General features: G+C 45.5%; 2 protein-coding genes across 2 annotated transcripts; one reads left to right on the plus strand and one right to left on the minus strand.

The window, feature by feature from the left end:
* Positions 1-3,022: 3,022 nt before the first annotated feature.
* On the minus strand, positions 3,023-5,197 carry LOC103711810 (subtilisin-like protease 4). The gene has a single exon (XM_008798094.4). The coding sequence runs from the start codon at positions 5,195-5,197 to the stop codon at positions 3,023-3,025; it is 2,175 nt and encodes a 724-aa protein (XP_008796316.2).
* A 9,368-nt stretch (positions 5,198-14,565) lies between these two features.
* Positions 14,566-14,949, plus strand: LOC103711811 (glycine-rich cell wall structural protein 1.8-like). The gene has a single exon (XM_008798095.2). It carries the CDS (start codon positions 14,566-14,568, stop codon positions 14,947-14,949), a length of 384 nt encoding a protein of 127 aa, XP_008796317.2.
* The last annotated feature ends 1,327 nt before the right edge of the window (positions 14,950-16,276 follow it).

Genomic DNA, 16,276 nt, shown 5'->3' on the forward strand with positions numbered 1-16,276 from the left:
TCTCTCCTTGCATCTCAAACAAAAAAAATACGGTCATTATGGAATTCGGAACTAAATTTGATCATGTATATCATATGTGCAGATTGTTTAGTGCTAGTTGGCAACCTGGAGTTTTTATGTGAAGGAACGCTGGTTCTATTAGATCTGGCTCTAAAACCCCCATGGCATCTATTTATAATAATTTGCAGCCAGAACTAGAGCCATCCATGCATCTCTTCTGGGCTAAGTCCCCCACGGAGAGAAACTCACAGCATGTCGGCGGATGAAGTATATGGAGGAGTGGGATTTATGATCAGAGACCACCATGGTAGTTTAGTTGGGGCAGGAGGTCGGCGCTCTCCTGATTTGACTGTCATTGAGGCTGAGCTTCGGACAGCATGCGAGGGTATCTTCTATGCAAGGAGGGTACTTGATACAGACAGGATATAACTCGAGGAGAATTTCTCCACAGTGATTGATTGGATACGGGGAGGTGATCGATATGGGGATGGTCATCCACTGATTTGTGAGACTCGCAGATTGGTTAGGAAATTGGCCTCCTTCCAGGTAGCACACGTGTATCGGAAGGCGAACAGAGTTGCAGACTGGGTTGCCTTCTATGTTGCTCGGCACTCCAAAGAGTTTTTTTGGACTACTGACACTGAGATTCTCTCTCCATTGTATCATTTTATTATTTCTGACTTGGCAGGCTGTACCCATATAAGAGCTATATGAATGTCGTTTTCTACCAAAAAAAAAGGGCCCCTCGGAGCTGTTCACCCTAGCGTGCATGTGGACGACGCATTAAAATATTTTCAGCAAAATTAAAGAAAAACAAGAAAGAAAGAGAGAAGTGATTTTATTTTTCTGTTCTATCATATTCAATACATCTCAGAAGTTATATATAGTCGTGTATAAACACTATATAAAAAAATAATATAGACTAATATATGATCATGCTAACGAAGAAAAATATTATGGATGATACAAGTTGTTAATTATGTGATCTTTAAAATCACTCTAACAAGATCATGCTAATAAAAAAATGATATAAATTGATACGGGAGCATGTTAATAAAGAAAAATATTATAGATGATGTAGGTTGTTATGTGATCTCTAAAATTATACTCACAAAAAACAAGACTACTACAGATGGAGAATGTTTTAGACATACAACCATTTTTTTTTTATGACAAGGGAGGCCAATTTTAGACTTACAAGTTCCAGACTACTATGATGTTGAAAAGGGTTTATTATATATAACATGAGTCAAAATACGAAATGAGTATATTCATGGGATTCTCGAAATGAGGATGGCATAGCTGCCATATCAGAAGGTTTTATGGAAATGCTACGCTGCTGGAAACAGGCGAGAACTGCCATTATCAGAATCACTATTTTGATCGCATCATTATATAGGAGACGCGAGCATTGACGATATGACAGTTGGAGAACAATGCTCCGAGTACTTTTCACAAGCAGAAGACAAGCATCGACAGTAATAAGTGGCATCAATAATGGAGATCCAGTTTAAGTGGTTTCACATTTAGAGGGCTTAATAATGCAGAAGCAGATCATGAAGGTTTCAATCATGGGGAAGCCTATGCGGAAGAAGAAGGCAATAATGCTCTGTCAGATAATGTTCATGGCAATTCATGGCATGTCGCATTATAGCCTGAAGGAATGCTATTTCTCAGAAAAATGTTATAAGAATGCTAGATGCAAGAAAGATAGATGCCAGAGATGACCATCGAGCATTAGCTCGGATGGTATTCTCTCGCCTCTTAGACAAGAGGTCGGTGAGTTCTATTCCTAGTGTCAGCCCTCAGTATTTTAGGACTTCGGCCCCCTATTACCCCGGATAAAATGTCCTGGTCTTGGAAGCCTAGGTTAAAGCTTGGGTGGGGTGGGGTGGGATGGGATAGGATGGGGTCAGTGTAGGGTGGCTCTGGCTTCCCCTGTTTTGGGGGGTAATGTTCAACCAGAAAACCATCCTACGTTTGCTCAAGGCTGTATATTCCCTGCATTAGACTAAGATATTATAAAGTGAATAGGTGATTAATGCAGCATGCTGCCCTAGTGATTGCAATTATAATCCATTCAAATTTCATATCATTTGGCATGAGAAGTACACAAGGACAAGGTTGTTCTTTCTGGCCAAAAAAACATATAAGCTCGTGAAAATTCCAATAATAATGCATATATGTAAAATATAGATAATATCATCCAAACCACTTCCTATAAGAAAATAATGCTATCGACATATGGAAGCGAAGGAACAAGTATTTTAGAGGTTTGATGGCAGTAAAAGGAGAAAGGGTCATAAGGACTCTGGAAAAAGCCAAGGTAAAAATTAATGGCTGTGCAGAATTTTCAAAAATTATGCATGAAGTACTAGCTTTAACTCATATATAGAACCGTCACATTCACAAACCTGGTAGACCTGAGAAGACAGACTATTTGCATAGAAAAATCACTCTTAATGATTATCCAGTTTAAGGGCCACCTTTAAATGTAGGCTACCATGATGAGGAATGGGATGTATCAAGCTGAGGCAAAACCTTCTTCCTAGTCAAGCCTTTAATCAGATAATATCCCTTCGATCAAATTTTTGCCGTAGAGTTGGCTGGGACGACCCCAAAAGGAGCAGCAGGGCCAAATGGATTTCAACACGATATTTCCTCGAAAACATTTCCATATAACCAAAAATAACCCAAGGGACACGTAAATCTTTCTTCTCTCTCTCTCTCTCTCTCTCTCTCTCTCTCTCTCTCGAAACGGACACATAAATCTCTCACTTCCTCCGCATTACATTCAAAAAGACATCTCAAGGTTTAAGATAAATCATATCCCAGAAGACATCTCAAGGTTTTCACGATTGTAAATCATGACACCACTATCATTTTATTTTGCGAAACGAAGAGCGCTGTAACATGCCATTCATAACTCATGAATGCTACAACTTATGAATCATAAGACTTAGAAACCACGAAGAAGAAAAGCATGCATGAAGAAACTGGAGGGGTTGCTGGTTATGGTGTTCTAGGTAAATGTGACAGCAATGGGAGTTCTCACATAGTACTTGCCAGATACCCAGGCGAGATGCCCTTCCGAAACTTGACCTGCGACTGGAGCGGTGCCTCCGATAACGCTCAGAGTGACGTTATAGCTTTTCTTTTCATCAACCTGAGAAAATTGAAGAGTATTAGGAGAAACATCAACTCTTACTCCTTCTGGCTCTTCAAATCGGACCCTGTAGACAGTATTGGCATCTCCCACGTTTGTGGCTGTCCGTTTGATAGTCTTCGTAGTTGAATTCGAACCAAGATATACTCCAATTGAAGGATAGTTCAATTGTTCTGCACTGATTGCACGCACTCGAGAACAATTCACGGAGCCTTGAACTATAGCAGTGACTTCACTATCTGCGAATCCACTGCCACAAAGATAACGAATGTAATCATGGGGCTGGATATCATAGATGAGACCAGGATCATTAGCTGCCACTGGATCGACATGTCCTGAGCCCATGACAAAGACGCTGGCAGTGCCATTGTACTGATCTGTGATGGGATTGCCATCGCGGTCCTGTGTGTACGCAGTTGTCATGATTGCTGACTTGATCGCAGCCACCGACCAATTCGGGTGATTGTTCCTGAGCAGCGCCACGACCCCAGAGACATGAGGTGTGGCCATGGAAGTGCCACTCGCAAATTTGAAAGTTCTGGAAGTATTCGTACGATTTTGCCCGACCTCAAATGGCCAAGCGGCTAATATATTGACGCCGGGTGCGATGACATCTGGCTTGATGATGCCGCCGTTCCTGAGACTGGGACCTCTGGAGGAGAAGTAGGCTACTGCAGGTGCTGGATGGACGCCGAATTGGGTGCCGTTGAAGGTGATGGCCGCGGTGGCGTTCTGCATCGTTCCGACGTACTCTACAATCTCTCGTGCATCGACGCCGCCAACATGAGCAACTGGGAGGACATGAGGATCGGCAGACGTGGTGTTTCCCATAAGAAGAAAGTTCAAGAGGATCATGGCGGCCCCTCCCGCCGCCTCGACAATCTTGCCCTTCTCAACATCATCAACTTCATCAATCTGTCCGCTCGAACAGAGCACGATCTTGCCACTTACGTTGAAGGTATCCAAGGAGCCGTTCAGGCAGAACATGGTATCTCTTGTTCCCAGAGCACCTGGGAACACCAACGGCAGCTGTGTGGAATTGGATGGGCTAGGCTGGTAGCCAGATTCTCCATAGAATTCCACCCCATTTCCAAGCTTCACAATCGCCCTTATCCTTCTATCCGTGGTGCTTGCTCCGACTGTTAGAATCCAAGGGGCATCGTTGCCTATAAGGCTTTTGAACGGCCCGTCATTTCCCGCGGCGGCACAGGGAAGGATTCCCCTTGTGATCGCTGCAAAAGATGCTTTGGCAATGCTGCTCTCGGAGAGACTTATATTGGTTGAGCCAAGGGACATCGAAAGGATGTCGACATGATCGCGGATAGCTTGGTCTATGCCTTTCAAAACATCACTGCTGTTGCCTGTGGATGGTCGTCCTGGCCTGTTGAATAGCACTTTGTAGATTGCTAGGTGAGCCCTAGGTGCCGTGCCAGATGCTGTGCCCCTCGCTTGGCCAAGAACCTCGGCATCATCAACAAAGCTTCCTGCGGCAGTGCTAGCCGTGTGAGTACCATGGCCATCGCTGTCACTTGGGTTGGGGTACAAACCATGCCTGAAAGCCATGGCGCCGATGAGCTTCTTGTTACAAATGGGGGGGCCCCAGTAACAGCTGCCGTTCCACTTTGATGGTGGTGGTGGCATATTCCCGTGCTCCCTGAAGGAAGGATGAGTGGGCTTGACACCGCTGTCGATTACACCGATGATTTGCCCTTGGCCGTAGAAGGCATCAACCCAGAGGCCATCCCATCGGCTCAGACCCAGGAAATCGGGAGTTGAGGTTGTTTGAGCTACGTGCTCAATCTCAGGGTGCGCTAGAACGAAGCCTTCCATTGTTTCCATGGTCTCCACTTCCTTGGGAGTCAGCATCGCAGCGAAGCCACTAATCACATGGCGGTATGCATAGATCAACCGTGGCTCCCCTGAGTCGACGGTCGTGTTAGGCAAGAAGGACTTGTACCAAGCTACTCGGTCCTTGAACCTGAGGAACTTGGTGCCCTTGGGCTTTTGTACGTGAACGATATAGGTCCTCATTGCGGTAGCATTGGCTCCGTGGTCATGGACGATTGGCAGAAGCTGGCCGTGCACCAAGGGAGGAGTTGGAGTGGACAGAGACAAGAGGAAGGCCACAAACAAGAAGAAGATGGATTTCTGAATCTCCATGAGGAACAAATGGTCAGTGCGAAAAACAAGAGGGCACTGCTCTTTATATAAGAGACGAGAGCAGTGATGGAAAGATAGGGTAAGTGGCAGGTTCTAAACGCCTAGCTAGAGGTATCAATCGGCAACCAGAGACCTGAAAATAGTATTGGTAATAGACAAATTGAACTCTGACGAAAAGGCCAAGGAACCGCTTGTTATTAAGAGAGCTACGATAGTATGGAAGCTGGTTGTAAAGGCATCAGTACAGGGATGTCCATGTGGGAAATAATTTGCACGGCAGTCGGAAGAAGGGTTTTTTTATATAAAACAACGAAGGTTGGATGGAAGAAAAACAATAATGCGGCATTATCGTCACGTCCACGGCATGTAAAGTTATACGGATGCAAAGCAACTAACTTGGGAAACACAAGGGAGAGTGATGCAGCTGCATTACATAGGCTTCCTTTTCCTTTAAAACGAAAAAAAAAATCCATGCCTACTTCTTGCAGTGAGTGTAGACTAATCTTTGGATTGATCTTTTAATTATTTTTGTATGTGTGTGCGCGTGCATGTTTTTAGGAATATTGATAATATGGAGGCAGATTATGAGGCATCAGTTACCTCAACCATGTCATGAATACTGAATATAGAGGAAAGCGAAAAAAGATGTAAATAAGTACTATGATTAAAAGCTCATACAATGAATTGATGTTTAGCATATAATAACCAATACTGATGACCAAATAAAATTTAATGTAAACATTAATTTTGTCATCAATTTTTTTTGATTATATGTTTCATAAAAAGCTCTGAAATGTAAATCATCTTGTACAATCTAGATTTGTACGCCTCAACAATATCAAGAATACAAAGTATATATAGAGCAAAGTGCAAAGCGCAAATAAATTCCTTGATTAAAACAAAAGGTAGACATGAAATTGGAGATATTTGTGCTGCATTATAAGCAAGTTCATGGCATGTGGCACTCTATGAATGCTTAAAGTGAAATGAATCAAAATGATGACCTCCTAGAGATCTACAATTTTTTGAGCAAGTCCAAAATGATGAAGATCCATCTTTTTGATCAATTATTGTGATGCCAGTTTCACCATGCTTTTCTTTTTTCTGAGCAAAACCGGCCCGCTCTCTTTGTCCGCACACAGCCACCGTCAGCTATGTTCGGTTCCGTTGTACACTATGCTTGGAAGACTAGTTTTTATATGAATAGAAACTATAAAAAAAACAATTTTATATATTAGTTTACTTTTGAGGAACTCTCCTTCTGTGTGATTAGCATTGGATGCCTCGCTTCAGGAATCGTTCCATTGTAGCAATATAGGTACTGAGGGAGGCTGAGATGAGAGGAAAAAATGGGTCAAGAAGATAGTGGTCAACATCAACTGCAGGAAGCCCACACAACCACACACCCACACCCGGACAATACATCCAACAGTCGCCTGAGATGCATCATTTTGACTCGTTTGTTACTAGACCTTGTCATTGCCCTTTTCTCTGTTAAGAAAGGGAGGGAGAAGGAGTATGCTACTGGAAGCGCAAGAAGATGCATGGGTAGAAGAGAGGGGACAGAGATGGGCTCTGGAGCATTTTCTTTCTTCCTTCTTTTTTTTTCTATCTTTTAGTTTTCTTCTTACTATGTTCATCTCCAGCCGGGTGATACTGAGAGAATAGCGATCAAGTACAGAGAAGAGAAGGGATGGATGAGGAGGAGATGGCGTGTGGTTCGTGTGCAAGAGAAATCGTAAAAATATGGGAAGACGTGAGGCTAGAAATGGTGGTGTTGGAGGAAGAGGGTATTGGAACAGCACAAATAAGAAGCTTGAGGAGAGGAGATGAATATTAATGAACTTCCATGTTTCAAACAGGGCGAGTAGTATATGAGGACTCGTGCGGCGTATGTTTAGTCCCACATCGATTATTCGTTGGATAGTTCTTAGGCACTTATACATAATCAAAGAATTTAAAAAATACATTCCGGCTAGCCATTTTGCGTGAGGTCCTAGGTTGTTATAAATAATATCAGAGCATACCCAGCTCATAACTTATGTAGACTAGGGAATACTGTAGAACGGATCCATTGAGGCTGACTACGAGAACGTTAGGGTTTGCACGAGGAGAGTATGTGAAGACTCGTGCGGACGTTTGTTTAGTTCCACATCGGTTATTCGTTGAGTAGATCTTGGATACTTATACAAGATCAAGGAACCAAATATACAAAACTGAATGGTTTCAGGCACAAAGAAAAGCATATCGTTCCTTCTCTGCACTCGGGGCATGGATTGGATAAGTCTTGTTTATAGAATTTAATATGATTTCTTGCTATTATAAATGGCATATAGTTTGAATATTTATTTATTTCAAATGTTTTTGTCAAAATTTCAAATGTTTTTACAAAAAAATCTAAGTGCAAAGATTCAAATATGTTGTTTAACAGACCCATCGAAACGTTAACTTTTATATTAGGCCAATCACAAGTTTGATGGTTATTATGGTAAAAAATTTGTGTCATCTTTGTTCACTTTACGTTGAATAAAAAAATATTACATTTAAACCATCCAACCACTTTTGAAGAAAAACTTGTTGCAAAAAGTTTGAATTTTGAAAAATAATATTTTATAAAAAGAAAGGCAAAAAAAAAAACAATGGTCCATATTTATGTTATTGCAGGCAATTATAATGCAAATAACACATTCATGTTTTCCATTATTACAATGAGAGGGTATGAAGGCCATTATCACAACCACCATTGTAACAGTTATAACATACTATCTAAAACCTTGATTAATAACGGGACAACAAAGTTATTGTTTGAGTATGTAGATGTAAGTAGAATTTATTTGAAAATAGAACGACAAAATTATTTTTAATATAATCTTAATACAAGTGTGGTCAAAACGCTAAATGATGGTTCTTATTCCAATGATATTTATTTCTTCTAATTTTAATATAATAATAACATAAATAAATGTACAAGCGCTCAAAAAGCTTATTCCTTGCTTGTAAATCAATATATGAGCTAGAAAAGTTAAAACATACACTTTATGCTTTTAGAAAGCATCCTTGACCATATAATGTCATTGTGCAAGATACAATAGCTATTGTATTATGGTTATTTAGACTTTGCAAAAGCATGTCTCAAAGCTTGTGTTCTGTAAACATGAAAAGTGGTGTATGTGTGCGCCTGCGCTTAAAAAAAAGTGCTCTTGGTCCTATTTTTCGTTTCTGCATTGTTTTTCCATGGTTCAAAGCATAGGGTGAAAGGAACTTTTTTTTTGTCACTATAAAGGTGATCATTTTTTTCTCTGAAGATGAAATATTTATTTTAATTACTACAATTTGTAAAGGTTAATTGTTTAAGGATTAGCCGCTATAAAATCTCAAAGTTGGTGTAAGAATTTCCCAGAACCTGTTCCATGGGAAAATTACTTTTCACGTTTCAGTAGCAGATTGTGCACTGGAACTTTCTTTTCATTGGAGCAAACCATCATTGCATTCTTACTACTGATAAAGAGTAGCAACAGGAGCTAACGGTAAGACGCCATTCAAACCTAAAGAGGTTCAGAACGTTCTAAATTAGGCTTTAAGCCCACCCAGCAGCCAAAACTTATTCGTACCTAGTAATCATATATAGATGACAGAGGTGATGTCCTGTCATTTTGAAGGCCTTCTTAAGGAGCGTAGCCTCCGTGGCCACCCCCATACCCACCTCCGGCACCCCTGCCACCAGCTGCGCCGCCTCCGTATCCACTGACACCACCAAAACCAGAACCACCACCAGATCCTCCGCCACCACCATATCCACCTCCATGCTCTCCACCAGCACCATAGCCGGTTCCACCTCCAGCACCTCCACCACCGCCGCTTCCATAACCCCCGCCATGTTTTTCCCCAGCACCATACCCGGCACCACCACCACTTCCACCACCACCACCGTAACCGCCACCATGCTCGCCTCCTGCACCATAGCCACCGCCGCTACCACTCCCACCGCCACCTCCAAAGCCACCACCATGCTCGCCACCTTCACCATAGCCAGCACCGCCGCCAGTGCCACCGCCACCTCCACAGCCACCGCCACCTCCACAGCCACCGCCATGCCCGCCACCAGAACCGCCGCCACCTCCATAGCCACCGCCGTGCTCGCCACCAGCACCATATCCAGCGCCGCTGCCAGTGCCACCTCCACCTCCATAGCCACCGCCATGCTCACCACCAGCACCGCCGCCAGTGCCGCCGCCACCTCCATAGCCACCGCCACGCCCACCACCAGAACCGCCGCCAGCACCACCGCCAGTGTCGCCGCCAGCACCGCCGCCAGTGCCGCCGCCACCTCCATAGCCACCGCCGTGCTCGCCACCAGCACCATATCCAGCGCCGCCGCCAGTGCCACCTCCACCTCCATAGCCACCGCCATGCTCACCACCAGCACCGCCGCCAGCACCACCGCCAATGCCGCCGCCACCTCCATAGCCACCGCCGTGCTCGCCACCAGCACCATAGCCAGCACCGCCGCCAGTGCCGCCGCCACCTCCATAACCACCGCCATGCTCGCCACCAGCACCGCCGCCAGTGCCACCGCCAGCACCGCCGCCAGTGCCGCCACCACCTCCATAGCCACCGCCATGCTCACCACCAGCACCGCCGCCAGCACCACCGCCAGTGCCGCCGCCACCTCCATAGCCACCGCCGTGCTCGCCACCAGCACCAAAGCCAGCACCGCCGCCAGTGCCGCCGCCACCTCCATAGCCACCGCCGTGCTCGCCACCAGCACCGCCGCCAGTGCCACCGCCAGCACCGCCGCCAGTGCCGCCACCACCTCCATAGCCACCGCCATGCTCGCCACCAGCACCATAGCCAGCACCGCCGCCAGTGCCGCCACCACTTCCATAGCCACCACCATGCTCGCCACCAGCACCATAGCCAGCACCGCCGCCAGTGCCGCCACCACTTCCATAGCCACCACCATGCTCGCCACCAGCACCATAGCCAGCACCGCCGCCAGTTCCGCCACCACCTCCATAGCCACTGCCATGTTCGCCACCAGCACCATAGCCAGCACCGCCGCCAGTGCCGCCACCACCTCCATAGCCACCGCCATGCTCGCCCCCAGCACCATAGCCAGCACCACCGCCAGTTCCGCCACCACCTCCATAGCCACCACCATGCTCACCCCCAGCTCCATAGCCAGCACCGCCGCCAGTACCGCCGCCACCTCCATAGCCACCACCATGTTCTCCACCAGCACCATAGCCGCCCCCGCCACCAGTTCCACTACCGCCTCCATAGCCGCCGCCATGTTCACCTCCGGCACCAAAGCCAGCACCACCGCCACTTCCTCCACCAGTACCATACCCACCTCCATGCTCACCTACACCACCATACTCTCCAACTCCATACCCACCACCAGAGCCTCCGCCGCCGCCGCCGCCATAGCCACCTCCATGCTCCCCAGCAGCTCCATAGCCGGCACCACCTCCACCACCACTACCATAGCCACCACCCATGCCAACCCCATGGTCCCCTACCGCACCATAACCGGGAGTAAATTGCCACCCCACTCCATTACCGCCACCATAGCCTCCTCCAGCACCACCTCCGCCGCCACCAATGCCGTGGCCGGCACCATAGGGCAATGTCTCTAGAGTAAGAAGAGCTCTAGTGGCCGAGCAAATGGTCACACCTAGCAGCACTAGGAGTGCAACACTAACCAGTCGAGTAGCAGTACCCATGCAGGGAATTTGTTAAGAGCTAACTATGGAATGCACTGCCTCGGATGGAATGGGAACAAGGGGAGGGTGGCTATTTATAGAATCGGGGAGCAGGGAATTCCCACTGGCTAAGGTGCGGAGTTGGCTACTGGGGAGTGGTTGGGCACATAGCTAAGCGCATGAACTTTTGTCCCCACCAAATACGAGTCCGCTTCTGCGCTTCGGCTGTCCTGCATGTTCCTTCTTCGCATGTTACCCATCGTTTTCTCATGACCTGTGCTTAGATCAGTGGGTGAGGATGCGGTGCAAGCTGGAATTGCAACCACGACCTGTGCAAGTCGAACTGGAGACCAATGGGTGCGGAGAATTGCAAAAGCTGGACAGGACAGGTTTGGTGAAGTGCAGGGGATCCACCCGTTGCATCACGTCCATCTTCCATTGATCCTCACCATCATCGTGCATGATGCGGCTCGGACCGCGGAAAGTTATAGTCGCGCGGACGCGGTAAGTAAAAGCAGCACTTCTCCATTGGGTGTGACTTGAGTTTGTAGAGCCAAATAGGACCGTTGTATTTATTTTGTATAGGTCATACAATTAGTTAGCCGAAGGGTGTAGGGCAGAGCCTCCAAGGGCCGAATTAACCCGATTTACAATTCGAGTCCAAACCGACTTACTCTGGAGGTTAGGGTTCGAGCGAAAAACTTGTGCTATATAATCTTCCATTTTTTTATAGTGAAATTTTTGAATCACCTATACACGTGGATGTAGGTTAATAAACCAAACCATGTAAATATTATGTATTCTTGTTACTTTTCGTTTTACTTGATGTAACAATCTCCGCCATCAATAAACACAAGTATTTGCTTTTAACTATTTACTACCTAAATGGTATAAAATTTCTTTTCCAAGGAAATTTCTTTCAACTATGAGCACTGTCTTCTTTTCTACGTACCAATGCAGGCAATATTGCAGCACGGTGGTTGCTCGTAGAACTGCACTCCGAGCAGAAACCACATGGGTTGGCCCCAAAGTAATAGAGAGAGACATCCATAACCAGCACACCGGCCCACATGGAAATCTTTCGAGCTCTGGATTTGCAGGTAAACATTGTGGGGTTAAAGGCAAAACTTTTTTGATTCAAAATAAAAGGAATGTTGACAATTGTGAGATACGGACGTGCGGGCAACCAGACATTCGAGGAAGCTACTATCCTCACCTCGCGTGCACTAAGGATGCGAGCGGCAGCACTCACGAAAAGCAAGCGCGTGGTTCTTAGCGTGTCGGCGCCCGTGAGACCTAACCTTTATATCGAGGGTGTACCGATGAGATTCATCAAAGGTCTTTCATGGAGACTAGCTAGCTAGGTTAAGACCTATTAGCTTCATTAACTGCACAAATAATATTGCAGGTTCCAACCATTCAGCAAACCAAACCAATTCATTAGTTTCTATTGGCTGTAACTGGTGCCATTCAGCAAACCAAACCAATTCATTAGTGAAACTACAGCTGCTTGTTTGTGATTATGGTTCATACTATGCGGACACACACACACACACACACACACATATACTTAACAATATTTAATATGCTATGTTAAGTATTCTCAAGAGACAATAGAAAAAATGATAATGTAGTGCTATCTCATAGTCTTAATATACCGAAAGCTAAATAAGTGCAGGTCTTTATAGACGCACATGTGAAGGAATGCTTGCATAAGGAATTGCAATGTCACCATCAGTCGCAACTGCAGTAATGCACACAGATACATTACGCTACAACATTGAAGAACCAGGAGATGGGACTAGTTTTCTATGACTGTATTGGGTTTAATGAGTCTTCGAGTCTCACGATCGTTAGTCATTTTCTAAATTTTTTTTGGCGGTTTCTGTTTCTTGTTTAACATACCATATTCCATTCAACGAGTGAAAATGCGTAATAAGATGCTTTTATAGTCTTACGGCACATGAAATAAATCACTAGACCTAAAAACTGAGTTACTGTTCATAAAGCTTTTCTAGAGCCTATGCAAAGCATTTTTGAAGTCAGATTATGGGATCGATATATACCAACCTATTTCTCTTCTTAGATGCAGAAATAACAGCATAACAATCTCATTTTTGTTGTTTCTTATGATAAGAGAAAGACAGCACCACCACTACCACTGCTGCCAAGATTGGCATCGTTTCGTCGTGCTCATGTATGCACAGGATTCTGCGCGCTACGGAGCCTCAACTACTGCGATGCTTAGTTGGAGGCCACCATTTCCATGCTATCCGATTGCATTTTTACTTCTATTTCGTTATTGATCATAAGATAGGAATAGTTAATTATCATGAATAGAATATTACCAAACTTAAGGATGATGATAGCAGATCGTTTGCATGATTAGGAAACCAATAAGCAGAATATTGCTATGCATTTTTTAGTGGGCTAAGTGGGCTAATTGACCTCGCAGACGCGTAGTGCTTTCTAAATCATTAAAGCTAAAGAGAATGTCCAACTAATCCTACAAAGCAAACAGTCCTCAAACTGTATTCTTTTGAAAAACATATCAATTGCAAAAGATTCCGATAATTTTACTGTTCAACTTATCTTTGATAATCAATTGATGGTTTTCTCTAAGAAAAGCAAAGGAGATGTGCTTCTTATGGAAACCTCATGCATGATTTGCATAACAGTATCACAATATACGTACCCATATTCAACAACTGAGTGTCTCTGTCAGATCGGAAGGAAAGATCAGAAGGTGGCAAGGATTTTTCTTCTTTGAGGGGTGGAGAGAAGGTGACAAGAATTATATCCAATATAGCATCAGGGATCATTAAGTACTATAAATTAATTGATCCTAATTAGACATCCAAAAGTCCATCTCCATCGGCAGAGTCCATCAAATTATTTATGTTCAAATCTAAACATTAAGTTTTTTTGTTTCATCAATCTTCTTTTTGAGATGAAGCTGGATAGGTTCCCATCCTTCTCTCGAAACATGAACCTTAAGCTTGCACTAGACCGCCTTCCAGGTTATTACACATACTGAAAGGACCATTTATAGTTAGAATAGGTACCGAGCTAATGCAGCTTTTGGCGACACTAACTACATTGATCAACTGCAGAAGACGCACCTAGTGCGATCCAAAATCCGGCTTCTAGAAATGCTGCATGAGATTATGAGAGTGCTCGCTGCATGCCTAGAGCTTTTACTGGTAGGTCCTTGGTTGCCGGTGTGAAAAGAGTTTCAGATGACTCATCCTCGACCAAGCAAAGGAAAAGTTGGCCAGGGAATTTAGGTCACGAGAAGAAATAACATACTTCCAAGGGATGTGCAGGCCAGAGGAAGCGCAACACTAGGGAGGGGGAACCTTCGTGGGCCCGGGCCATCCCAATGGGGGAACAAAATCCTACCCGTTCCCATATGCCTTCAACCACTGCCATGCGCCAAAGGCCAATGGAAGAACGCGGCTTTGGGCAGCCCAAACCCTATAAATTACCCATGACTCTTCCTCCCACCATCCGATAAGACACAGACCTCCCATCATGGCTACTAGTACTGGAATGGTTGTTCCTGTGGCACTACTAGTGCTGCTGGGAGTGACCGTATGCTCAGCCACTAGAGCTCTGTTGACTCTAGAGGCAGGAACTTATGGTGCTGGCCACGGCATTGTTGGCGGTGCCCGCGATGGAGCCGGAGGTGGAGTTGCAGTTGCTGGAGGTTATGGTGGTGGAGGAGGTGGCGGATCCGGTGGAGGCTATGGTGCAGCAGGAGAGCACGGAGTTGGATATGGGAGTGGTGGTGGAAGTGGAAGCGGAGCTGGGTATGGAGTAGGGGAGGGTGGTGGTGGTGGCGGCGGCGGCGGCAGTGGAGGAGGCGGTGGTTATGGTGCCGCTGGAGGAGAGCATGGAGTTGGATATGGAAGCTGAGGTGGTAGCGGCAGTGGAGGAGGGTATGGTACCGGTGGAGAGAACGGTGGCGGATATGGAGGTGGCGGCGGTGGTGGCAGCGGTAGTGGCGGCGGCTATGGTGCTGGAGGAGCACATGGAGGGGGTTATGGTGGAGGCGGGGGCTCCGGTGGTGGTGCAGGGTATAGAGCCGGAGGAGAGCATGGCGGGGGCTATGGCGGTGGTGGTGGAAGCGGTGGTGGGGGTGGCTATGGCGGTGGAGACAGTGGCAGTGGTTACGGGAGTGGTGGTGGAGCTGGAGGTGGTGGGGGCTATGGCGGTGGAGGAGAGCATGGTGGCGGAGGAGGGAGTGGCGGTGGGGGAGGTGGCGGTTATGGAGGAGCTGGAGGGTATGGTGGTGGTGCAGGCGGTGGGAGTGGCGCCGGAGGTGGGTATGCCGGGGTGCATTATGGCTACCGTCCATGAGGGCGGTCCCCTATCACTACTGGAAGGCGTCCTATATTATTATTCTTCAACCATTAGTAATATAAAATAAGTGTGGTTACGGGGTGCCAATGTTAAAGTGTGCTTATCTGGAAGTCGAGCGCATCAGCAGTAGTGATGTTGGAATGGATTGTTTCATGTTGAAACCAAGCTTAATTGACTCAATTATAAATGCATAATATGCATTGAATGGAAGATTGTACGCTTAGTGTATAATGATGCTGGTTATTTTTATGAGGTGACAAAACTGCCAAAAGACGCAACAGCATCACACTTTGTTGTTACGCAGACAGAAGGACCCATAAAAAAACAAAGAAAGATATCACCAAAAGCCATTGCTAACCCAAATCCTGAACCTTTTTAAGATATTCCAATCCATTTTTTAAAAAAAGGTGGCTCATAATGTCCTGCGCTACAATAAAAAGTAAAAACATGAATACGCTGGTGTTGCAAGATTTGTGGACTCATGATGCCTCCTAGTTTTTGCAACCTCTAATATGAAGATCATTTGAGAGGATGCCCTCCTCTCAAAATAGGGCATCTCCAAGGAAAATTCAACTGTCTCTTCTCTCTGATTTAAGAGAAGGAAAAAGAAATGACAGCTGAAAAAGTCCCTATCCCAAATGATAAAACGCATAAATCAAACTGAGTTTCCCTTTAGCATATAGGGATGAATTAATGAATTATAAATATTATTCTGCAATAGTATCATCATTGTTCACTTCCATTTTTATTTAGCAACATACTAGGATAACATACAAAAGCCAGTTAACCACTAGTCACTAGCATGATCAACAAACTTGCTAAACTAAAAACTGAAATTTTGGAGGTCCTCCTAAGAGAACAAAAGTGCCTTATTTTTTTT

The sequence above is a fragment of the Phoenix dactylifera genome, chromosome 2, assembly GCF_009389715.1.
Source record: "Phoenix dactylifera cultivar Barhee BC4 chromosome 2, palm_55x_up_171113_PBpolish2nd_filt_p, whole genome shotgun sequence".
NCBI classification, from domain to species: domain Eukaryota; kingdom Viridiplantae; phylum Streptophyta; class Magnoliopsida; order Arecales; family Arecaceae; genus Phoenix; species Phoenix dactylifera.